This window comes from Rhinatrema bivittatum, chromosome 9 (genome assembly GCF_901001135.1).
Source record: "Rhinatrema bivittatum chromosome 9, aRhiBiv1.1, whole genome shotgun sequence".
Lineage (NCBI taxonomy): Eukaryota > Metazoa > Chordata > Amphibia > Gymnophiona > Rhinatrematidae > Rhinatrema > Rhinatrema bivittatum.
Window position 1 is genome coordinate 164,728,644 of NC_042623.1, and position 26,254 is coordinate 164,754,897.

Genomic DNA, 26,254 nt, shown 5'->3' on the forward strand with positions numbered 1-26,254 from the left:
TTCCTGGAGTTTGTTCTTTGCCCCAGGAGTATTGCTTTTTTCTTTCTCTGCCTGCTCAAAGATAGGACGCTAGTAACTAGACTTCCCTAGTTCTCTACAGCTACTAGCTCTTCTAGCTCCTCTCATTCTGAGATGCCCTTGCATTGGGAGTAGGCAACTTCAGTACTTGAGTGTCACAAGCAGATACTGTTTTTCATTAAATCCACAATGAATATGCATATTCATTGTCGGTATCCTGTAATCCATTCCTGTTTGTGACACTCAAAGGCTGACATGGCCTACCCCTGCCTTGCAGGATTCCTCTGAATCAGTTGTTTTTTGCAGTAGCTGCTGCAGACAGGAGGCATCAGGGAGGAGCATTGTGCTGCTTTTGGCTGCTCTACTCCTAGTATTGTCCTTGACCTTGCCCCTCCACTGCCAGTGTCAATGCCAGTGTCAATGCCAGTGTCAATGCCAGTGTCAATGCCACTCTCAACTGTCTCTGCTTTCTCCTGACCAAGAACCTTAGGAATAGAACAAACAGTGGCAGCAGGTAGCATATGTTCTTCCATCCTCAGCTTCTTCTTGCTTGATGCTGCTGCCTGTGTTACGCTCGGGCTGTGTTCTGGTGTTGTGAACACCACCCAGAAGGGTGGCTCCAGGTGGAGAGAGACAGGGATGGCTGAAAATAGTGTCAGAGTCCAGGCTGGGTCAGGGCAGGCGGCAGGTAACAGTGTCAGAGTCCAGGCTGAGTCAGGGCAGGCGGCTGGTAACAGTGTCAGAGTCCAGGCTGGGTCAGGGTACGTAGTAGTAAGGCAAAGAGCCCGAAGGCCACACACGCACACACGAACACAGGGCAGAGGGCCCGAAGGCCACACACACACACACGGCAGGGCAGAGGGCCCGTAGGCCACACACAGACCCAGGGCTGAGAGCCCGAAGGCCTCACACACACACACACACACGGCAGGGCAGAGGGCCCGTAGGCCACACACGGACACAGGGCAGAGGGCCCGGAGGCCTACACAGCGCAAGGTAAGGCAAAGCAGGGTAGAAGGCCCAAAGGCCACACACAGCGTAAGGCAAGGCAAAGCAGGGTAGAAGGCCCGAAGGCACACACAGCGCAAGACAAGGCAAAGCAGGGTAGAAGGCCCGAAGGCACACACAGCACAAGGCAAGGTAAAGCAAGGTAGAAGGCCCGAAGGCACACACAGCACAAGGCAAGGTAAAGCAGGGTAGAAGGCCCGAAGGCACACACAGCGCAAGACAAGGTAAAGCAGGGTAGAAGGCCCGAAGGCATACACAGCGCAAGGCAAGGCAAGGCAAAGCAAAGCAAAGCAGGGTAGAAGGCCCGAAGGCCACACACGGCGCAAGGCAAGCAAGGAAGGCTAGAGCAGGGAGCACAGGCGAGCTCGATGCTGAAGCACCGAGGGAACTGTCAGGCAGGGTTATAAAGGGAAGACCAGAACATAGAGTGAACGAGGGAGATGGACTGGGCCTGTCAGGAGAGCCAGCTCTAGAGGGACCCCTGGTGGTGAGGTGGTTGCACAGCAGCCATAGCCGTAACAGCCTGTGCCTGTGATTTCCCCCTGAGAAAAACATTTCTCTGTAGCTTGGGCGGAAGACTTCTAGTAATACTACTAGTGCTTCCAGATATACTGGGATTTTTACTTTAAGGCGTCTTTCCAGAAGGAAGCAAATATTTTCTCTCTCTCTGCCATTGTTTCCACCACACCTTTCTCTTTCTCCTATACCATTTGATGGAAATTTGAAACATTCACAAGGAATGCCAACTGTCCACTACCCACGGTCTGTGGACAGGGTTTGTCTTTTTATAAGTATTGTAGTGTAGTGTTAATGTGTGTAATGTGCTTTTTACTAATCACACCTACATACACTGGGGGGTAGATTTTATAATTTTGCGCAGTGCGAACAAAAGTACACTGGATTTTATAAGATATGCGCGTAGCATCGCGTATCTTATAAAATCCGGGGTCGGCATGTGCAAGGGGGTGCACATTTGTGCAACCTGCGCGCGCCGAGCCCGGCGCACGCTGCCTGTTCCCTCCAAGGCCGCTCCGAAATTGGAGCGGCCTCGGAGGGAATTTTCTTTCCACCCCCGCACCTTCCCCTCCCTTCCCCTACCTAACCCACCCCCCCGGCCCTATCTAAACCCCCCCTACCTTTTGTTGGCAGATTTACGCCTGCTGAAAGCAGATGTAAATCTGCGCGCGCCAGCGGGCTGCTGGCGCGCCATCACCCGACCTGGGGGCTGGTCCGGAGGCCTCGACCACACCCCCGAGCCAGCGCCACGCCCCCAGTCCCGTCCCAAACCGGCCCTGACCCCGGACAAGCCCCGGACACACCCCCTTCCCGCCCCTTTTACGAAGCCCCGGGACTTACGCGCGTCCCAGGGCTCTGCGCGCGCCAGCGGCCTATGCAAAATAGGCGCGCCGGCGCGCGAGGGCCCCGCGCGTGTAAATCCGGCCGGATTTACGCACGCAGGGCATTTAAAATCCGGCCCACTGCTTGTAAGTGATAATAGTGATAATACTGCATTTTTTTACACAGATGAAAATAGTTTATGGAAAAACAGCAAACTACTGCATATACAGAGTTTACAAACTTTTCCACTCTGACATATGACTTTGTAATACGATGAGATAAAGAATGCTCTCAGGACAAATACTGTGTATAACCTCTTGTTGAACTTTGGAAACTTGTTTATCAAGTGAAAAACAGTATCAACAGGGCTTAATCAGGTGGTTGTGGGGGAGAGTAGCTTGTCTGTGCCTGGGACCTGACTCTACAGGAGGAGGAATGCCTGGCCAGCAGCCCTACACTGGACAGGAAGGTTCCCAGACTCAGGCAGTAGCTGGTCTTTGCACATGCACTTGTTTACTTAGCCCTATAAGAGTTCAGGGCTCTTCAGCAGCAATGAGAACCTCGCCTGTAGCACTGATGAGTGGCTCAGGGTCTTTCCTGTTGAAACTGTGCTCCTGTTTGCAGTCGTCTTGGGGTTCCCCTGATCGAGAAACGGCAGGATGCTGATTTGGTATGTAATATAAATCACGGGAAACTGACATGCATGTGCTGTAAATAAAGCTTTATTCAGTTATAGTAAATTGTATATTATTTAGTGTGCATGCGTGTGTATGTGAGTTGGGTGCTGTGTGTGTGGTCTGTGTTAGAGATGTGAATCGTGTGATCGATCGTCTTAACGATCGATTTCGGCTGGGAGGGGGAGGGAATCGGATCGTCGCAGTTTGGGTTTTTTAAATATCGTGTAAATCGTGTAAATCGAAAACCGGCACACTAAAACATCCCTAAAACCCACCCCGACCCTTTAAAATAAATCCCCCACCCTCCCGAACCCCCTCAAAATGCCTTAAATTACCTGGGGTCCAGTGGGGGGGAGGGGAAGGGGGAGGGCAGGAAAACCGGCACACTAAAACAACCCTAAAACCCACCCGACACTTTAAAATAAATCCCCCACCCTCCTGAACCCCCCCAAAATGCCTTAAATTACCTGGGGTCCAGAGGAAGGGTCCCGGTGTGATCTTTTACTCTTGGACCTCCGTGTGTTGTAGAAATGGCGCCGGCGCTACCTTTGACCTGTCATATGACATATGACCTGTCATATGACCTGTCATATGACAGGCGCTACCTTTGACCTGTCATATGACAGGTCAAAGGTAGCGCCGGCGCCATTTCTACAACGCACGGAGGTCCAAGAGTAAAAGATCACACCGGGACCCTTCCTCTGGACCCCAGGTAATTTAAGGCATTTTGGGGGGGTTCAGGAGGGTGGGGGATTTATTTTAAAGTGTCGGGTGGGTTTTAGGGTTGTTTTAGTGTGCCGGTTTTCCCGCCCTCCCCCTTCCCCTCCCCCTTCCCCCGATTTACGATTTTTTGACGATAAATCGGGGGAATTGTTATTGTATCGCGGCTCTAACGATTTTTGATGATTTAAAATATATCGGACGATATTTTAAATCGTCAAAAAACGATTCACATCCCTAGTCTGTGTATCTCTTACTTGGGCATCTTGTAACAGACTTAAAGAAGCATAAATAAAGCCCTGCTCCTATGCTGTTCTTTGGTCAGTACACACACACTGCAGTGCACTTCTGTATCTATAGTTTAAAAATGTTGTTCTGTGTGATTGGTAATACACTGACTTGCACTTTCTACAGATAGCTCACAGTGCAGCACTGCTCAGTGCAGTTACTGAGTTCTCATTTTACACGTTGCACAGTGTAACATTATACTGTAAAAAAGATGCATGATGTGCCCAATAACAATGTGGGTGTCTGCAAAAGAATCTGCAAAGTTAGAGCCCCGTTTACTTTTAACTTCTCCTAGTCCTAGTCTTCTCAATCTTTTGTCTTTTCTCAATTTCTTTTCAGCTCTCACAACTCAAAATCCCATCCTCCCCCCCACCCATTTGCCAGAGACAAATGAGATAAAATGATATCTGGTTCAAATTTCTTTTCACTTTGAGCTTGAAATAAATGAGAGGAAGTCATTGCCAATCCATGCAGATGTTAGCTAGGATACGTTGGTGAAAAAAAAAAATGCTTCAACTTGCTTGGCCCTGCATCCTGGCTTGTTCCTTCCCTTTCCCTTGCTGCTCCAGCTCCAATCAGTCTAGGGTCAAGTATGACATCAGTGGTTGCTAAGCATTAGTGTGTTAGCTGCCTTGACAAGAAAGAAACCCTTGTTGTTTTGCTTGTTCCAATGCCTTTAAAGTGAAACAAAAACATATGCAAATAAACATTTTCGTTGATTTTTTTTGACCATTGTTTATTTGTATTCATTTTACAAAATCAAAATAAATAGTCTGTCTGATTCGGTTTGGACTCCTTAGTTGTTTTCAACAAATGCACATCCCATGTAATCCCCTCTCCTGGCAGTCACTAAGTTATATGAGAAAAAGAGGCAGACACTGCTAGAGAGGGACAAACCTGGATTAATTAGTGGCAGACGAAAATATCTATGGCTAAATATGTCTAAAAAATAAGAGGGAAAAAATCAAGACAAGACAATTTGACATAATCAATAATGAATGTTAGCTTACAAACTTAGAATAATAATACAGAAAAAACTAAGAACAATGGAGACAGAGAGAGAAAGAGAAAATGGTGAGAGTAGGAAAACGAAAAAGTTAATATAAAATAGAATTTAGATTAGGAAAACAACCTCAGCATAGTCATCTGTCTGCATAGGGGAACTGTTCACGTCAATAGCAAGTCAATTTTCAAAAAGCTGAGTGGTTAAGATAGCCGGTTAATTTTAACTAGCTCTTGTTAGGTGAATTTTCAGCTGAACCAAACTAGCTTGGTTTCTAGCTGAAATCTAAATCTAGCCTGTCAAATTTGACTGGCTAAATTTAAGTCTGCTATTTGTGTGGCTGGGATTAGCTGCTTAAATTGAATTGGATAGAGATGAAAACCAGCACTACCTCACTAAATCTAGTCCTGAAGTACCCCCTCCGCCTGTCCAATGCTTAATTTTGTTTTATAGTGTCTGACCCACTGGATATCTTTAAAAGAAATCCCAGTCCCATTCAGTTCTTGCATTCCCCGATTCCCCCACCCATCAGTCTTTTTAGTAGAATCCCCCTCTCAGTGCCAACATACTGCAAGCCTCTCCCAAACCCTGCCACTGAAGCCAGTCCAGGAGAATACAGGTTTACCTCTTCCGGCCCTGGCATCTTGTGTTGCTCTGGCAAGGCTTAGCATTAGAGATATATAGGATGGGGCCGGAGCAACACAGGATGTCGAGGCTGGAGGAAGCAAGCCTGTATCCTCCTTCCTGTTTGACTTTGGTGGTAATTGTGGGACTTCTGAAGTGAGGGTCATAAGATGCCAGTACTGGGGAGGAGATGTTTTTAAAGACAGTCGCTAAGCAAGGGAAGGAGAATCGGGATATGCCAGTACTTGAGAGGGATGGGTTATTTTTAAGACATCAGTTGGGATAAGGGTTAGGGGTTGTGTGGGATACTTCTTTAAAAACTAAACATCTGATGAGAGAGAGGGAGGGAGGGTCAAGGTGTTATGTGGGGCATGGTTTTTTTTTTTAAACTAAAAATTGGACACACAGGAAGAGGGATAGGAAGATCAGGTTTGAAACATTTGGGGGCTGGAAGGATCTTTAATCTACTGTCTAAATTTAGTCATGCCATTCATACTACTATAATTAAGCAGATAAACTTAATAAGAGTTACCAGGCTAAATCATAAACATGCCCTGGGATTGAAAAGCAGGGCTAAATTTAGGTACTTCAGTTTTAGGGATCTATTTTCTGCCCAAAACTTAGCCCCCTGAATTCATTTGAAAATTTCTTAACTTTGTCAGGCACTCAGCTTTTTTTGTGGCCTCAAAGCTCTGGTCACTTCAAATGTGAAAATGGTTCTTTTTGCCTACATTCTTTTGTTCTTAGATACTCTTTTCAACATCATTTGACCAGAGAAATCCTTCCTCTGTTGTCATTCACTAATTGCAACTCTTCCTCCAATGTAATTTAGGACATCACATCCCCATGTACCTTGCTGCGTTGGCAAGACAAATAGATCTTTAAAAACTTAAGTCACAAATATCTACAGTGTTAATACGGTGACCCACATAAGGGGTATTGTGCAATGACTAGAATAATTCACTATGTAGAACAATGTCAGAGGTGAAATCATTTTCAGATACAACAGCAATAATCCTGATGGTAGTAATGGACAAAAAGAGCTTTGATCCTAATCTGTATTTTCTGAGAGGCATGGTTTGATAGATCACAATCTAAAATATGATAAAAGTGCCCCAGAAAATTGTAGGTGTAAATACCCTAGTCCCTAAGACAATCAGGATATACTTATTTAAACTCCAGTTTTCCTGGATAAGGGATGAACTTGAGATTGTGATCCAAGATTGCAGTCTTCATGCGCACCTCTACTGAAAGGGGTGTCGAATCATTTACAGTTACAAGGGCAGAAGTATGCTATGCCCACCATTATATCCACATTGGAGAACACTGCTATACTACTTATTATGGCTCCACTTTGGGATAGAGCTTTGCCTGGGAGCAATAGGTTTGGCACACAATTCAAACCACGAGCCTGGTTTGTTAGCTTGGCAGACTGGAGTCAGCTCCAGACAAGCAAAACAAAATTCCTTGTGGCACCCATTGCACGTTACATTTTTACAGCCCCTCTGATTATGCGACACGAGTTTCCCGCAGGTGGGGCAGGCTCGAATGGACGGGCAGTTTTTGATCTCAGTCTCCAGCAAGGCAATGAGAGGACACTTCTGGAGTATCTCCAAGTCTTGATTCCTGCAGTTTTTATTCTCACACTTGTCGGCTAGATCGAAGGGTCCTTTCCATTCCTGCAGACACTGCCAACAGAAAAAGTACTCTGTCCCTCCGTCCGCTGAACACACAATACACTTCACACTGAGATTAGTTGGGTTGCTTCTTTCCACATAGGAATAGCACCTTGGACACTGAAAAAAAACCACATAGAGATTCAGAAAAAGATCAGTGTTTCTGCATGACACAAAATTATGGGTAAAGACTGAAAACATTTCACTGTTCACCTGTGACACAATATTAAGCCTATTTCTTGGTAAAAGTCAAGTATCTTTGTCTCTGAGACAAGATATCGGCCCTTCAATTCTGCATTATCTGAAATAGGGAAACCATTAAGTATTTTTCCACTGTCTTTGCCCATCTGCAAAAGGACAAACTGGCATCAGTGATCCCCAGACCTGGATTTGTCAATAGGCATCCTAGCTAGGCCTGTGCCTAGGCTGGCAAAACACTGAGGGCAGAAAGCTGGCTGAAGAATTAATGCATTCTTGCTGTGCTAAATTTCACTCAACAGAGAACAACTCTCTGCTTCCTTATCCAGCTGCAAGAATCAGGAAGGAAGGAGATGAGCCTGGAGCAGACAGCAAAGGGGATCATTTTGGGGAGGTTAGGTGGGACTGAGTGGGGGATCATTGGGGTGAAGAGAGGGGTGAGGAGAGGGGCTGGGAGATAAAAGCAGATTGGCTGAGGTGCATGTGTGTGAGAGATAGGGGAACAGGGGGAAGGAGAAGCGTTCATGTTGTGAGGAAGAAGGGATTGGTGCTGTGTATATATACCAGATTGGGTGGGAGGTTAGAAAGGAGATTCAAATGGGGAATAGGATTGGAGCACAGTATGGATATTGTCCTCCTCTTTCGCCTCTAGAATTCGTATCATCCAATCCTTGATCTGGATTCTGTCCTCCAGATTCTGGAACCTCCTTTCCTTCCCAGTCTCCTTCTCCTCCTCCAAGCCCAAAACCCAGATTCTCCATCCTCTGATCCCCTCCTTTCTCTATCTGCTTTCTCTTCCCCCACTCCAAAATCACAGTTCTCCCATCCCCAGACTCTCTTCTTCTCTACCCAATCCCCAGTCCAATCTCTCCTTTTCCCATCCCTTGTCCTCTTACTCGCTCCTTCTCATATTTCCATCTCTGAGATCTCCTTGTTAGAAACACAGATGACCCCACAAGCCACTGTACTCACCCCGATGCTGCTGAGAGCGGCCCAGGAAGCTGTTAACATGCTCCTGTGGCTGGGATGCCACTGTTGCCTCACCGTTACCAAGCGTGGCCCCACATGGCGCCATGCTGCACTTGTCCTGGAATATCCTTAGGCAGGCGTGTGCACATATGCCGGCATTATATGGGTCCCACAGAGGGAAACGCTGAGCGGTGCCCTCTGATGTTGTCAGGCTGACCTGTCTATTTAAGCAAGGGCCTCACAGCATTACCTTGCCTCAGCAATGGGCTTCCTGCCATGCAGTATGTTGCTTGCATGTTCCTAGTTCCTGTTCCCCTGCATTCCTGAATCCAGCCTTAACTTGTCCAGCCCTGTCTTCCAACCTTGTCTTGTCCAGCTTCGTCTTCCAGCCTTGCTTCATCCAGATTTCCTTGTCCAGCCTTGCCTTCTCCTGTCTGTCTTGTCCAGTGTCTTACGTGTGTCTTCGTCCACTTTGGCTTTACTCTCAGGATCTTGCCCTCTTGGCTGGACCTGACCATGATTGCTTGCCACCTGGACCTGACCCCTCACCTGGACCTGACCACTCTTGCTAGCTGCCTACCCTGACCTTGGTCTGTCTCTGTCTCCTTTAGTCTGCTGCCTGTCCTGACCCTGCTGTGTCTTTGGACTCTAGTTCTCTTCACTGCCCTAGGGACCAGCCTAAGTCCTGCCAGCCACCAAAACCCAAGAGCTCAACCTGTGGGGGAGGCAGCCTGTAAAGGTGGAGCACTAGATTATCCCGCTACAGGGCATGTTCACAGCTGCTGGCATAGGCTTCGTGGGTTCACCCTCGAGGCTGAGTCAACTACGCCATAGCACAAAGGGCGCACACATTCACTGTCCTTCACACTTCTCCCTGTGCTAATACTTAAGATCCCTTTTCTTCATGCAGTGAAAACAGAATGAATTCTACAGACACAAGTAAGGTTGGAAAAATATTTTTATGTATATAAAAGATGCAAATATTTGTCAATGTATTTCAGAGTTTTCTCATTTCTGCCACAGAAAATTGTGGAGCTGTGCCTTAGGTCTTCTACTCAATATAGACTGGCCTTCTTAGCGGGGAAGGGATGCATGTGGAGGGGGGCAAAGGTACCTACAGTGCATAGGACTGGTGGCAAGCAATCATGGTCACTGGCGATACTTTGTTAGTAAAGAGTGTAACCAACTACAGACACTTACTGCCATAAAAGGGATAATGCATCAAGAGGTAGAATGGTTTGGGAGAGTGGAAAAGATAGGTTGGGTTAGAAAGAGGAGAGACACAAAGACATATGAAAGATAGAGGGTGAAAAAGGGATCCCTCAATGTGGATCTACAGCCACCATGGTAGCAGCTGTCATATTCCTTCCCATTCTAGGGACTGATCACATCATCTCTGTGGCATAGGGATGTGAATCGTTTTAGGATGATTAAAATTATCGTCCGATAATTTTAATATCGTCTTAAACCGTTATGGAACACAATACAATAGAGATTCTAACGATTTATCGTTATAAATCGTTAGAATCGTGAGCCGGCACACTAAAACCCCCTAAAACCCACCCCCGACCCTTTAAATTAAATCCCCCACCCTCCCGAACCCCCCCCCAAATGAGTTAAATAACCTGCGGGTCCAGCGGCGGTCCGGAACGGCAGCGGTCCGGAACGGGCTCCTGCTCCTGAATCTTGTTGTCTTCAGCCGGCGCCATTTTCCAAAATGGCGCCGAAAAATGGCGGCGGCCATAGACGAACACGATTGGACGGCAGGAGGTCCTTCCGGACCCCCGCTGGACTTTTGGCAAGTCTCGTGGGGGTCAGGAGGCCCCCCACAAGCTGGCCAAAAGTTCCTGGAGGTCCAGCGGGGGTCAGGGAGCGATTTCCCGCCGCGAATCGTTTTCGTACGGAAAATGGCGCCGGCAGGAGATCGACTGCAGGAGGTCGTTCAGCGAGGCGCCGGAACCCTCGCTGAACGACCTCCTGCAGTCGATCTCCTGCCGGCGCCATTTTCCGTACGAAAACGATTCGCGGCGGGAAATCGCTCCCTGACCCCCGCTGGACCTCCAGGAACTTTTGGCCAGCTTGTGGGGGGCCTCCTGACCCCCACGAGACTTGCCAAAAGTCCAGCGGGGGTCCGGAAGGACCTCCTGCCGTCCAATCGTGTTCGTCTATGGCCGCCGCCATTTTTCGGCGCCATTTTGGAAAATGGCGCTGGCTGAAGACAACAAGATTCAGGAGCAGGAGCCCGTTCCGGACCGCTGCCGTTCCGGACCGCCGCTGGACCCGCAGGTTATTTAACTCATTTGGGGGGGGGTTCGGGAGGGTGGGGGATTTAATTTAAAGGGTCGGGGGTGGGTTTTAGGGGGTTTTAATGTGCCGGTTTTGCGATTTTTAGATTTTTAGATTTTTCACGATTTTTCACGATATTTTACCCCCCCAAACGGCAACAATACGATTCCCTCCCCCTCCCAGCCGAAATCGATCGTTAAGACGATCGAGGACACGATTCACATCCCTACTGTGGCATTCCTAAATCCCCTGGCTCCGATATATAGTAGAATTGAAAATTAATCTGCTGTGCTACAGCACTCAGCCTGAAACACAAGTTGGCTGCTGTCAGTATCCTTTCTTATAAAAGAGTATCTCTTCTTCCATATTTGACTTCCATAGTTATACTAATATAAAAAGACACCGCCAATTGTAAATATTAATGTAACCCCTGTATTGGTAGAACCCAGATAGTAGTACCAGAGGCCATATCTTTGCTATTTAATATCTATTTAGCTCTCCTTTGCCAAATTATTTCGTGCTTGGGAATTAATTATAATGTGTTTGCCAATGACATACAATTCTATGTACAATATACTGTTTCTTGGACCCATACTCTCAATTTATTAATCCTGTGTATTAATGCTGTAAAATACTGGCTTTCACATCATCGACTGCAACTTAATGTCAAAAAAACTGAAATTCTGATTTTATCCTCAATTGCAACTCCATCGACACGATGGCCAACAATTAAACATTCAAAAAGCTGCTCACAATTTGAGAATAATCTTCGACCATAATTTATGAAGCAACACAGTTTGACAACAGTTAAATCCTCTTTTTATAAATTAAACCTATTGAAGAATCGTAAGTAACTTTCGCTCCATCATGATTTAGGAACAGTCCTAATATATGCCAATATCTCATTTTGAACCCTCTAGATTATTGTAATTCACTTTATCTGGGCATTCCACTTTCTACCCATTGAACATTCAAAATCCAGCTGCTAGAATTCTCACTGGTATACAACGCAGAGATCACATCACTCCCATACTCTTTCATTTACACTGGCTTCCAATTACTTGGAGAATTCAATATAAAATTCTAAATTTAATTTTCAACTTATTAAACTATTATTCTTCTATTTGGCTCACATCTAAGTTTCGACTCTACAAGTCATCAAGACAGTTGAGCTTGACAAATTAGAACCTACTTGATGTAAATTCATTTTTTTTACACTTGCCTTCAAAGAATGAATCCTCGCAACGTAGAAAAGTCTATTGACTTTGTTCTTTCTGCTGTGTCCATCCCTTAATTTGTATTGTTCTTATTTGTACTTTTATGGCTGTATTACTTTGTGAACCACCATGAACTTTCTGTAATGTGCGGGTCAGAAATTATTTTAAATAAATAAAATTCACAGTTTTTATTTTATTTTATTTAAAAACTCTTCTATACCGTTGTTAAGTTAGTTAACCATCACAACGGTTTACAGTAGGGCACAATAATGAAACAATGAGTGGTATAGATTACACCTTAATCATGTGCCATCATAGTACGGTAACAATTTAATATAATAACTATGTGTATAATTTAATCTTGTATATTAGGAACATATCAAGCGGCTTGTATTTAACATTACTATGGGGTAGATTTTAAAAGAAGCGCGATCAGCCTACTTTTGCTTGCGCATCGGACTCAAGCAAAAGTACGCTGGATTTTAGTAGATACGCGCGGAGCCGCGCGTATCCACTAAAATCCTGGATCGGCGCGCGCAAGGCTATCGATTTTGTATAGCCTGCGCGCGCCGAGCCGCGCTGCCTCCCCCCGTTCCCTCCAAGGCCGCTCCGAAATCGGAGCGGCCTCGGAGGGAACTTTCCTTTGCCCTCCCCTCACCTTACTCTCCCTTCCCCTACCTAACCCACCCACCCGGCCCTGTCTACACCCCCCCCTTACCTTTGTCGGGGGATTTACGCCTCCCGGAGGGAGACGTAAATCCCCGCGCGCCAGCGGGCCTGCTGCGCGCTGGGCCGCGACCTGGGGGCGGGTACGGAGGGCGCGGCCACGCCCCCGGGCCGTAGCCACGCCCCGTACCCGCCCCCAAAACGCTGCCGACACGCCCCCGCAACGCCGCGCGCTCCGGCCCCGCCCCCCGACACGCCCCCCTCCGAGAACCCCGGGACGTACGCGAGTCCCGGGGCTCTGCGCGCGCCGGGAGGCCTATGTAAAATAGGCTTCCCGGCGCGCAGGGCCCTGCTCGCGTAAATCCGCCCGGTTTTGGGCGGATTTACGCGAGCAGGGCTCTGAAAATCCGCCCCTATGTGTTTTGTATGTTACAATTAACAAATTCAAGTTTGGTGCGTCCTTATCAATCAACTGTTTTTCTCCTTCTCTTTATCTTTATAAAAAGCTTGTTTAAAGAGCCCGGTTTTCAGATTTGTTTAGAAAATTTTTAAGTTTCTCTGCAGCTGTAATTCGAGTGGCATGGTGTTCCATAGCACGGGGCCAACCAATGACAGTGCTCTCTCCCTAACTTGCGTGAGGCGTGCTGTTTTAACAGAGGGGACAGTTAGTAGAGCATTATTAGCAGATCTCAGGTTTCGTTGCGGAACATGTACTCGAAGTGCAGTGTTAAGCCAGTCAGCTTTTCATCGTGGATTAGTTTATGAATTATACATAAAGCCTTATATTGTATTCTTTGTTCAATTGGGAGCCAGTGTAATTCGGCTAGTGTTCCTGTAATGTGTTCATTCTTTTTTTTGCCAGTCAAAATTCTAGCATCTGAGTTTTGTAATATTTGCAGTGGCCGCATTGTGGATTGTGGTAGTCCTAGCAGTAGGGAGTTACAGTAATCAGTGTTTGCGAATATCAATGCCTGTAGGACTGTGCGGAAATTGTTAAGTGTTAGTAAAGGTTTCAGTCTTCTTAAGATCATTAGTTTTGCATATCCTTCTTTTATTTTCAATGAGATGTGTTGTTTCATGTTGTTTTACATGGTATACTTCCATAATGTTAAAAGGTTTTGTTTCAGGGTTCCCTGCATGGGGGGAAAGATTACTTTCAAGGCCCTTCACATTGCTACTCTTAATTCCTAGTTCAAAGTTCTTGTATATAGCAGTGATGATAACAACACAGAAAAGTGTTAAAGCCATTAAACAAGGAAACACACTAGAGGCTTTGGTGGTGTCCAACAATACTTTTGCTGATAGGTTGTAAAATGATGAACTAGAGTCTTTATAACTGTTCAATTTATTTTTTGATGGTACAAGTGCTTTTAAATAAATTTGTGATTCTTAAAATCTTAATTTTAAAGCTAATTCATATAGATGGTAACTTTGAAACAGCCACGGGGGTGCCCATCTACGTGCCAAAAGACACGGCCATATTATAACATCCACATGTATATGCGTGCATGATATTAAATAGGTTGTATGCACGTACATATGCGCACAATTTTATACAGTTGTGTGCATCTTCGTGCAAATGCCGCCTCTACTACATAGTAGACGTGCACTGACGCAATTATCAGTTTCCACAGTTTGTTCCCAGTTAGCCCAGTTAAAGGATAGGACTTCCTAACCCCCTAGTTAATTAGCCACCCTTTTACCCTGTTACCCCCTACCCTTAAAACCATGCTGATTAGCCTATTTTTTGTGTTCCTGGACTTACACACCATCTATAGCAGAAATAACGTTATGTGGTAAGGGACCCTGGCATGCACAGATTTCATTGAGAAATCTAGGAATGCCTATGCCCCACACAGATATTCTTCCCATGCCCTGCCTTTTTTTGCAAAAAAAATGTTTTTGTGCCCGTACCGGGAGATACGCGCGTACTTGCACACTTTTTAAAATCTGCGCTGCGCACACTGGCCCAGCTTGTACATGTATCTCCTGGCTTTGGCACACGCCGAGCTTTTATAATTCACCCATTAGTCATTAAGTTAATGTTTCTCCCCTCCCAACGGGCAATTCCCTCCCAAAATTGGTGAAGTGTCCAGGTGAAATCCATTTTAATAGGGTCATTTATCTCCTATATCTCCATGATGTTCTCTCCTCTGAATGCATTAATCTCCTTATAGTACCTGAATGGCACCAATTTCCTCCTCATCTCCATTTTAGTATCAGGATGATACTTCTGCAATTCCTCTTCTCAAAATCTCTGGTAGATGTTCCTGGGCCCTACTGTGGTTCCAGTCAAACTCCTTTCTCCCCTTTCTCCTTCTTCTCCTTAGGATGGCTGGAAGTCATCCTTCTCCCAGATTCTGATGATCTTAGATTGTTACATATGGGGTGTTTAGTGTGCCCTTGGGCCTCAGCCCGGGCCCAGGCCTTCAGGGCCGAGCCGAGGGTTGACGGTGGGCTCTGCATGGCTATCGGGCTGACCCTCTGCCAGGCCGGCAAGCTCCCAAGGCCAACATCCAAGGATGTTGGAAGTTGAATGGTCCTCCGACCATTCCGAGCCCTTTCGGACCTGCCGCTTGATCGGCATTGGAGCAGCAGGCCTGGCCTGAGGTTGAGGGCAGACGGAGGCCTTGACACGTAGACATGACAGCAGGATCGTTGCAACGGCATCGCAGACGAAATCATGACAGCAGGATCGATGTTACGGCATCGCGGACGAAGACATGACACCAAAGCTGATGCGAAGACATCACGGACCAGTGGTCGATGCAACGGCATTCCGGACCAGGGTCGATGCGACAACATCAGGAACAAGACATGGCACCAAGAGTGATGCAACGGCATCCAGGACAAGACAAGGAACTGACGAAGTCCAAACGAGATGAGAAGCTGGGCGGAAGGACATTTGCACTGACTCTCAGGGCGCCCTACTCAGCCCACCCACGGGACTGAGTCGCGGACCACCCTGTTCCACTGTGCACCCTACACAGCCCGAGGAGGCTGGTCATGGACCACGCTGAGAACGGGACAAGCGCAGGGAAGGATCCAGTCGAAGTAGAACTCCAACGATGGAGCCGGTGTCGTCCAAAGCTCCACCCACAGCTGGCAGGACATGACGGCTCAGGAGCACAGGACAACAGTCCACCTGCAGGCAAGTCCACGCTCGGGCACACATCATCCGAGGGACCCCCGGCCTAACAGGTACCGGAAGGCTCAAGATCGCTGAAGATGAAGACGCAGGAACAGGACAACAAAGAACCAGGAACAACAGGAACAGAAGATCAAGACGAGACACCAGGACACCTGGACGGGGACCTCAGGCATGAACATGACTTGGCATGATGAGACAAAGCAACAAGAACTCCATGGAGAAGACAAGGAAGACCTGATGGAGCTCTGGCAGGTGGGAGCCTCCTGAGTGAAGCAACTCCAATGCAAGGCAAAGACAGACTGAAGTTGAAGTCCTTTTATAGGGCTGCAAACTGGCGACTCCCTGGGAGGAGTTTGGCAGGCCCACACCTAGCTGGCCCTATAACTACGGAGAAGTGCTGAGGGCCGGCCCCTTGGGAAGGGCGTGGCTCAAACCAGGAAGTCCATGCAAGCACAAGCAGCCTCAGGCAGGCCCCATGGACATCGAGGCCTCCCAGGCCCTGGAGCAAATCCTGGGCAGTTCGCAGGCGAGACTCTGGCTTGGAGCGGCCTCCAGGAAGAGGTAAGGAGCCTCCCATAGCCCCGCTACAGGAGGGTTCATAACATAGATTCCTCTTACTTGAAGGGAATCTCTCCCATTTGATGTTAAAGCAACAACTAACTGAGTCCCTAGTTAATGAGCACTCATAACTCAAAAATACACACAGAAGCACCCTTCCGATCCAAGGCCCCCGCTGGTCTCCGGCGGGGGCCGAAGAAATTAAAATCGAGGCCGGCGGGGGCCGAAGAAGTGAACACCGGTGCTGCTAACCGCTGGCGGAGATCAGCTGTTCAGCGGGGGCCTCGATTTTAATTTCTTCGGTCCCCGCCGGCCTCGATTTTAATTGAGTCAGCCCCCATCTTCATTTCTTCAGCCACCGCCGCCGCTGCTGGCCTCAATTTTAATTTAGTCAGCCCCATCTTCATTTCTTCGGCCGCCGCCGGCCTTGATTTTAATTTAATCGGCCCCCATCATTTCTTCAGCCACCGCCGGCCTCGATTTTAATTTAGTCGGCCCCCATCTTCATTTCTTCGGCCGCCGCCGGCCTCGATTTTAATTTAGTCGGCCTCCATCTTCATTTCTTCGGCCGCCGCCGGCCTCGATTTTAATTTAGTCGGCCCCCATCTTCATTTCGTTAGTGGCCGCCACCACAGGCCTCGATTTTAATTTAGTTGGCCCCCTGCCGGCTTGGTCTTCCACGGGAGCTGGCTAATCTTCTTTTCTTCGGCTCACGCTGGCTTGGTCTAATGGCGGGGGCTAGCTGGGAGGTGCTGAGGCTGGGCTGAGGAAGAGCCACGCGGTCGAGACCACGTGACCAGCTAGACCGGCCCACCGGGGGATGCCCGATCCCCCGATAGGTCAATCCGCCCCTGTTTGTGAACTATGTGTACTTCTTACCTGCTATGTGGGATAAATGTTCAAATAGCCAAATATACCTGCATAACTCCTGAAGTTACAAGGGCATATCCTGGCTAAGCTTTTGAAAATCTACCCCTATATTTACCTGTTTAATTTCAAATGACTTTTCCAAGGTCTTTAAAGCAATGACTTCTTCGAACATCTCCTTCTGCTTGGTACTGAGAAAAGCATTCCTTCGGATTTCTTCGTAAGACCACTCTTTATTGCATGATCCATCTTCAGTAACAGTGGGGCAAGTAAACCTGAAGTCCTCCTGGAAAAGCAATAAATTGTTAGGTGATGATTTACTAATTACAGAAACATCTATGGGAACAGCACATTTTAATAAGTGTAGCCTACTCTGTATTTAATAGCTACACTTTTGGTCATCTTAGACTACAAGCTAACAAGGTTAAGTGGACTTGCCCCTATTAATATTGAACAAAATAAATGATGCATCATGGTGTACAGAATTAGTCTCTAGAGAAATTAAACTTGTTCATTGATCAGGGATCCAAAGAATAACAATTTTCACAAGACTGAAGGAATTCCAGAAAGAGAATAGAGAGATTGTGATTGGATTTACATATCTTACAGGGGAACAGAGGGGCAGAGAAGTCTGTTACATCAGCAGATAGAATGAAATAGTTAGAGAAGAGTACCGTATTTCCACGCATATAACCCGCGGGTAATGTGCGTTTTTACCTACCCCGCATGCCCCCCGCGGGGTATAAACGTGGGCGGGTTATCCAGAAAAAATTTTACAACCAATAAAGTTTCCCGACTCTGAATAGGCTGCAGCTGAGAGGAGTCCGTCCTATCCCTGCGCCCGGCCGCTTCCTGATTGGTCGCGTGTTAAATCTAGGCCGCAGGCGGGTGGGCGCTTGTTCCAGGCGGCGGCGGCGGGGGCGGGTGGACGCGCGTTAGTTCGAGACGGCCGGCGGGTGGTCGCGTGTTAAATCTAGGCCGGGTCGCACAGGCGCGCATTCATTCACTGCCGGTGGGGGCAGCCCCCACCGGCAGTGAATGAATGCGCGCCGAAAGCAGCTTGTTCCAGGCGGCGGTGGCGGGTGGACGCGCGTTAGTTCGAGGCGGGTGGTCGCGTGTTAAATCTAGGCCGGGTCGCTCAAGGCAATCTAGGCCGGGTCGCTCAAGGCAGTCACATGCCGTGACGTCACGGCATGTGACTGCCTTGAGCATCGAATCGCAGGGGTCGCATTCATTCACTGCCGGTGGGGGCTGGGGCAGCCCCCACCGGCAGTGAATGAATTCATTCATCCAGGCGGAGGAGCCGGCTGCTTTCAGCTGCCGCTGCCGGCTGCTTTCGGCGCTCAAGGCAGTAGCGGCGAAAGCAGCCGGCTCCTCCGCCTGGATGAATGAATGCGACCCCTGCGATTCGATGCTCAAGGCAGTCACATGCCGTGACGTCACGGCATGTGACTGCCTTGAGCGACCCGGCCTAGATTGCCTTGAGCGACCCGGCCTAGATTTAACACGCGACCACCCGCCTCGAACTAACGCGCGTCCACCCGCCACCGCCGCCTGGAACAAGCTGCTTTCGGCGCGCATTCATTCACTGCCGGTGGGGGCTGCCCCCACCGGCAGTGAATGAATGCGCGCCTGTGCGACCCGGCCTAGATTTAACACGCGACCACCCGCCGGCCGTCTCGAACTAACGCGCGTCCACCCGCCCCCGCCGCCGCCGCCTGGAACAAGCGCCCACCCGCCCGCGGCCTAGATTTAACACGCGACCACCCGGCTCCCGCCGCCCGCCTGGACGCACGCGGCCCTCCGACAGGTATTTAAAAATTTATTTTTTTTTTGAATTGCGGGTTATATGAGGAGGCGGGGTATATTAAAACTTTTTTTCATAAATCTTGAAAACCTGCGGGTTATGTGTGTGGGCGGGTTATATACGTGGGCGGGTTATTGTCGTGGAAATACGGTAATTAAAAGGAGATGGCTACTTGGAGGGATTAGGAAGCCAGTAATAAAGTGAGAGGGAAGAGAAATCCAGAGTTATTATCCAGTGAGAAACAACATAGTCAAGGCATGAGTGTCAGGCTTGAAAGGTCATTCTGGGAGGTCAGAGAACCATAATCTTTTACAGATACAAGAAAAATGGTCAACAAAGGTAAAAGTAAGTGAGCTCCATTCAGAAGGAAGCCATTTTGTTAGAGTGAGGCCATGATGTATATAGCACATAATGATATATACAAAATGGGATGAAAGCTGTAAATACTTAATCTATGATGAATGACCAATTATGTGCCAGAAACCACTTTTGCCATGCAACAGTTACGCAGTTTGTGAATGAGTAATTCTTTTCGAAATGGTAAATATTCAAGTGAGTGCTAATGATGGACTTAGCCAGCTAAGTTAAACTAATTTTCAGCTATACCCCTCTAGGTTGTGGCTAAAAATTAACCTAAATCTAGTTGGCTAAAACTTAATTGACTAAGTTTAGGGAACCTTGGCTGAAGGTTTGCTCAGCCCTGACCTAGATCACACTACATTTCTCCTCTAAACTTAGTCACATGATCTCCTCTAAATTTAGTCACATGATCTCCATGATGAAGACCTGGCAAGGGGCCTATGGGTATCTTTACAATAGAGTTCATTGCATTATATTTTTGATTATATTTTTTATCACCCAAAATCAAAACCCAATTGATAAGAAAACTGAACAATTTAAACCACTTCTTTAATGTTTATCATGCTTTGCATCATCAAAGAGTTCTACACACACTATATAAGTATTATAGACAGTTTGCCACTGAAAAATTATGCTTAAAAATAACATAACTGTGATTGAAAACTTGAGAACATAGCAGTGATTGTAGTTTTGCAAATATTAATTTATTTATTGGCTAATTGTTTGTACATTGGATTGTATTTTAAGTTGCAAGCACAGTCTGGTTTACAACATGCTGTATGCCAATCCTCATTGGTTTTAAATAGAGCAGAGTGATGGTGATGGGATGCTTGTGGTACGAGTGATGATAGTGAATGGCATTTGGTACTCACAATAGAAATAGAGCACTGTAATATAAGCTTTTCAACCGGTTGGTGGTGTCTTTTACCATTTAATAGTCTTAAGAATGTATAACAGCCAAAATAAAAGATTTTAATTATTTATATATTTATTGTATGTTGATATCTATATATTGTGAGGAAACCATTTTTGTGGTAGATATAGTACAGATTTGGTGAGTAAGGGCTGGAGTTTAAAAAACATTTTGGAAAATTTTATATAATCCTTGAATACACCTTTTCAATCTTGTTGTCTCTGGCCTTATCTGCAGTGTCAGAATTAAATTTAAGCTTACGTTCCACAAGGTCAAAATAAGCTTTAATCGATCTTTCCAAGCATTGTATTATCAGAAACAGCATATTGATAATTATGGGGTTATCAAGACTCATAGAAGCTAATATTTAGCACCACTTAGCCAGATAAATGTAGACTTATCTGGCTAAGTGACAGTCACTGACTATCTGGCTGTGTTCAGTGACTACTACTTAGCTGGATAAATAGTTATCTGGCTAAATAACTATCTAGCTAAGTGGTGAGCAGGATGGGGATACAACAAGAAGGAGCTATTTATCCAGCCAACTTAACCGAACAAGTGATGGTATTCAGCTTTATCCAGCTAACTTATCTGAATAAGTTAGACCTGCTATTGAGCAGGTTTAAAGTTAGCCAGATAAACTTTTCCCGCTAACCTTAAGCTCTCTGGGCATGTTCAGTGGTTCAGGTGTATCTCTGAATATCCTGGCTAAGTTAGCTGGATATGTTTATCTGGCTAACTTTCCTAGCTGGCTGGCTTTTGAATATCTACCTCAGAAATAACTATATAAAATGGAAGATGTGGCAGCCATTTTATGAACTTGGAAAAGGATCTCATGAGACAACGTGCTGACCTGGCACATACGCCTGAGGAATGCAGACAGATAAGATAGTACTAGGAAAAATACTGGACTACTTACAGATATTGCCCATTATATGTAAAACAGTGAACTGCTGGAAAAGCCCCATCTGGGGGGAGATAGCTCCCTCTCTCTCTCTCTCTCTCTCACATGTGTTCAGCTGCAAAACAATGCTCGATTTCCTCATGTAACTGCAAAAAGATGCCCAGGCTGGGTGTGGCTCAAACTGGCCACTGATGTCATACATACTTGGAACATCTAATAATAATTGTGGTAAAATTGTAACTGTACCTTTTCACTGTCAGTTTGTATGTAGTTATTAGAAATAAAGAATTCATATTTGTGATTATTGAGGTGTTGACAAGTAATTCTAAGTTTCTTATAAAGACGATAAATCCATTCTCAACACAACAGCTAAACCTTCTTCAGGTACCTGGAAACAATAGAGGATGCTCCCAAGGATTTCAGCTCTCCACCAGAAAGCAGTGACACAGTGCCAACCATGGGTTTGCAAAACTGAGGTTTATTTTACCAGAGACATGCTCTAGCTCTGGCTAGGTCCAATACTCTTATATTTGATCAATTTTGCCTCTAAACTTGTGGTTACTGTACAATGGTGGAAAAGGACACAGCCATGAATTTTTTCATACCACCAGCGTTTGTTATCCCCACCCAAAATCAGGTCATGAACCGGCCCTGGGCCACGCTCCACCTGTTTTCTGAGCCGTGAATGAGACTGTGACCTTCAGTCTTCTCTAGCATCCATGAAGCATCATGGCCCTGAAAGCAAGCAGGTGATGCCAGCTCTCGCCTCTAAGCTGTACAGGCAGGTAACACGCTATTGTGGGGGCAAGCGCTCACAAACTTACACTGCTCGTTCTCCAAAGAACTACCACCAGCATATTAAAAAAACAGCATGAAAGAAAACAAGGCTCCATGACTAGCAAATAGGTCAGCTTATCGGCTACTAAAGGCCACCCACCATGCACCATCAACAGCTTTAACTGAAACATCTTTGTCCAAAAAATATATCAGCAACCACATATACTGTGAAAAAGATTTTTCAAAAAACACTTATGAGCATAAATGGGTTTTTGAAAATTGCGACTTTACGCCTGTAACTCCTTTGAAAAGTCACTCCATAGGGCTGAATTATCAAAAGGTTTTACACATGTAAATGGGCTTTCGAAAATTCCTGTGAAATACGCTTCTTTTATTTGTGTAACTCTTTTCAAAATTAACTCCTAAGTCTGTGAGAGTGAAAAAACATGTATCTGTTCAATATGGCCATCTTCCTAGAAATGAATCAAGGATATTTAACAGTTCAGGCAATCCAAGCAACGGTAACACAAGTTGAAAGTGCATGCTACAAGCATAGTCTTACGCTTGTTGGCCGTGGAGCCCTGCGGCCAGCCTCACCCCTCACCATGCTGCCGCGGCTGAAGCAGGCTTGGGCTCCCTGGCAGTGACAGGCAGCTGCTGCCGACGCAAAGGTCCCCCCTCATAGTCCTCCTCGTGGCTCTGAGATGCCAGTCAATGCCATCCCTGGTTCTCGCAGCTGGAACGCCGCCAACACTCAGCTTTGCCTCCAAACCCCTAGGCACGCACGCGCGCGCGCCTCCATGCCTGGTTTAAAAGGCCCATGGCGGGAAATAGTTCCACGAGTCTCAGAGATGACATCATCTCCCAGGAACTACTTAAGGGCAGTCCCTGCCTTCCTTTGATGCCTTGGCAACAAGTCTCCACGCTTCCTGTGATCCGCGGGTTGCTCCTGAGTTCCTTCTTCGTTGCTCCTGCTTATGTTTGGCTTTGAATTCGGACCGGGTGTGACCACAAGCTATGCTGCCTGTCACGACCCTTGCCTGGATACTGACTACGAGCTATACTGCCTGTCACGACCCTTGCCTGGATACTGACTACGAGCTATACTGCCTGCCTCTCTTCTGGACTTCCATCTTCGCAGAGGGCTCAACCTGAGGGGAACGTGGGCTGGTAGTGGTGAAGCTCCAGTGGGGTCTCTGCTTGTCAACAGCCTCGCTTACCTACGGTGGGGACCTGTGGGGCTCCTCCCCAAGGTGGCGTCAGCTGCCCCTCGGTCCAAGGGTCCAACAGCCCAACACATGGTACAAACATGCATTTCCCTTCGCTCACCAATCCTGCCCCACTCTAAAAAGATTGGGAGCACCGGTGGGATGGACTCCCGTTATTCCTCCTATTCTCTTTCCTGATCCCGTGTTGCCCTATATAGTGTGCACAGCCACTTGACAAAAGCCTCTTAACTAAACACTGCTGAGGATGGACGAATGGACAGACATGCGAATGGACACATCCTCCACAATAGGTGCTTTTACTCTAGTGAAAAGCATTCCAATAGCCAACCCTGCCGCAGAAGCCAAAGCTTCATTGTAGTGAGGACTTTCCCTATAGCTATGACCATTTTTTTACAAAATGTACTTTTTTTTTTTTTTTAAACTCTTCACCCTTTTCCCCATCTCAAAATAGAATAAACACTTCAAAGTCATGATTGATCTTGGAAATATAAAGTAGAACTTTCCTTCTAGGACTAAGTAATACCATGTAACCTGAGACATGCTGGAAAACACTGAATGATTAGAAAAGCAAATAGCACTTACACTTTCTATTTTATATTTGCAATAATCGTTCAGCGACTTGGGGTCCACGGCATGGCCACACGACATCAGGATTTTGGGACATGCTTCAAAATCATCACCTGAAGGAAAACATTCAATTATATTTCTTTAGTAGCTGTTAACCCTTTCTATAACTCCTACAGACAGGGAGGCCCTTATTTAGTGCCTTTTGACTATGTTCGGACAGGATGTGATTACCGACCTTGGCATTGGCATGCTTTTCCCCTTTTAATTTCTTTTTCCAGTTTTGTCTCTGGTATGCTGCTGACAGTCTCGGTATTGCTTCTAAGCTGTGGTAGGCATTCTTTAATTTATATGTAACCCCCTGACCATTGAGGGTCACCATCTCTGCTTTGGGGAGCCGGGGGTAACTCTCCCAAAATGAGGAAATAAATCTCAACTGGGTCATGGGCGGGGAGCAGCCAAGCTGCAAGGCCAAACTGGGCACAGGACACACACACACAAGAACTTAAAAAAAAAAGCAGCAAAAAAACACTGTCCACATCCAAATTGTGCTCCAAAAAGAAAGGATAGTTTATTAAAGTATCTTCAATTGCTTGGAATTTCCCATAATAGGGTGTTACGAAATCCCCTGTTGCTGTGCTACATGAGGTATCTCACCTTCTCCTCCGGAGGCCGCTCCGAAGCCAGGGCCTCGCCTGTGTATCTTCCCGGATTTGCTCCAGGGCCTGGGAGGCCTAGCTGTTCCTGAGGCCTGCCTGTGGATTGCTTGGACTTCCTGGTTCCCTCCATGCCCTTCTCCCTAGGGGCCGGCCCGCGGCTCTCCACCTCAGTTATAGGGCCAGCGAGGGGCGGTCCAGGCAAACTCCTCCCAGGGAGTTGCCTACATCCTGCAGTATAAAAGGACTCTCATTTCACTTCCTACTTGCCTTTGGATTGGGTTCTACAGTTGCTTGTAACCTCTCTTGATCCAGGTCCTCCGTGGTCGTGCCTGCTTTGATAGCTCCTTGTCCTGTCTCTGCCTTGATGTCTGTTCCTGAAGTTGCCTTGATGTCTATTCCTGATGTTGCCTGATGTCTGTTCCTGATCCAGTTCCTGATCCAGTCCCAGATGTTCTTGCCTTGAGCTGCCTGGAGTGCAGCGAACCTACCTTGAGCTGCCTGGAGTGCAGCAATCCACCGCTTCTTCTTCCCAGTGCTCTCCCGATCTCAGCGTGGTCCGTGACCAGCCTTCCTGGGCTGTGTAGGGTGCGTATGGGACGGGGTGGTCCATGACTCAGTCCCGCGGGTGGGCTGAGTAGGGCGCCCTGAGGGACAGTGCCCATGTCTTCCTTCCAGCCCTCATCTCTGATGTCTCTGTACCAGCCCTTGTCTACGATGTCTGCACCAGCCCTTGTCTAAGATGCCTTCCGTGTACTAAGGACTCTGTCTGCCCTCGTCCTCTGTCCGGCCTGCCGCCCTTTGCTGTTACCCAGCGGCAGGTCCGAAAGGGCTTGGAACAGTTGGAGGACCGTTCATCAACCAACATTGCGTTGCTGGTTGCCACGGGCTTGCAGGTCCGGCTGAGGGTCAGACTCCGCTCCTTAACCCCTGCTTCAGTACCCGCATGGCTCACCATGCATGCACCGGCTCACCTCCCACGGTATGGCTGGGTCCTCCCTAGGTCTCGCCGTGGCCCAAGGGCTCACACCACCTGCTCTAGAGACGGCCGCGCTCCTCGCGCCTACGATAGTACCCGAGGGCCTCCAACCCTCGGCCCGTCAGCGGCGTGGTGGACGCGCCCGTAACATAGGGTGTATGGAAGTCAAAGTGGAATGTTTTGGGCAGAGACTGAAGCATTTTCATCGTGAGAGATGACCTTCAAACTAACCCAAAAGTCTAGGAAGTGGTCTGTGACATCCTGGTCTTGAACTTCTTGCAGGATTCAGAGGGGCTATTTGAAAACTTGTCCATTCTGCTTAACAGCTATGAGATGAAATGTGGTCTGTGTTTGATTTGGCCTAAAATCAAGCAACCAAAAAATACACACCTCAAAATATAAATTCCCCTCTTCTTGAACAAACAAACACGGGGGAAAATGCAAATCTTTGTGGATAGACTTTTAATGTCCGGTATCTTTAAGGGTAATGCCCAAAAGGGAGTGCCTCAATGTTAGTATATATAGTTTTTACTTTAAATTTAATAATTGAACTTTAGTGCTCGTGTTTGTGCTTCATTATGTATTATACTATATCATATAGTGGTATATTATGTCTTATTTACAAAACTCTCCTTGACAACCACAGTCCTTAAAGAATTAGAAGTCTTCTAGGGAAAGTTGTTATACAAAATATGAGTGAAGCCGCCCATTCTGGGAGAAAAGAAGTCAAGTTGATGATATTTGCCATCCCAGAATGGGCGGCTTCACTCATATTTTGTATAACATCTTTCCCTAGAAGAC

The 26,254-nt window shown here is 47.0% G+C and overlaps 1 protein-coding gene across 1 annotated transcript in view; it reads right to left on the reverse strand.

The window, feature by feature from the left end:
* Positions 1–5,982: 5,982 nt before the first annotated feature.
* Positions 5,983–26,254, reverse strand: part of LOC115099204 (probable E3 ubiquitin-protein ligase RNF217) — a 42,003-nt gene continuing 21,731 nt past the window's right edge. Inside the window, exons 5-7 of the mRNA XM_029616634.1 lie at positions 23,837–23,934; positions 17,383–17,550; positions 5,983–7,472 (exon numbers count right to left, since the gene is read on the reverse strand). Of these exons, the coding sequence (XP_029472494.1) occupies positions 7,011–7,472; positions 17,383–17,550; positions 23,837–23,934 (728 nt within the window). The 3' untranslated portion in view covers positions 5,983–7,010. The remainder of the gene's footprint in view (positions 7,473–17,382; positions 17,551–23,836; positions 23,935–26,254) is intronic.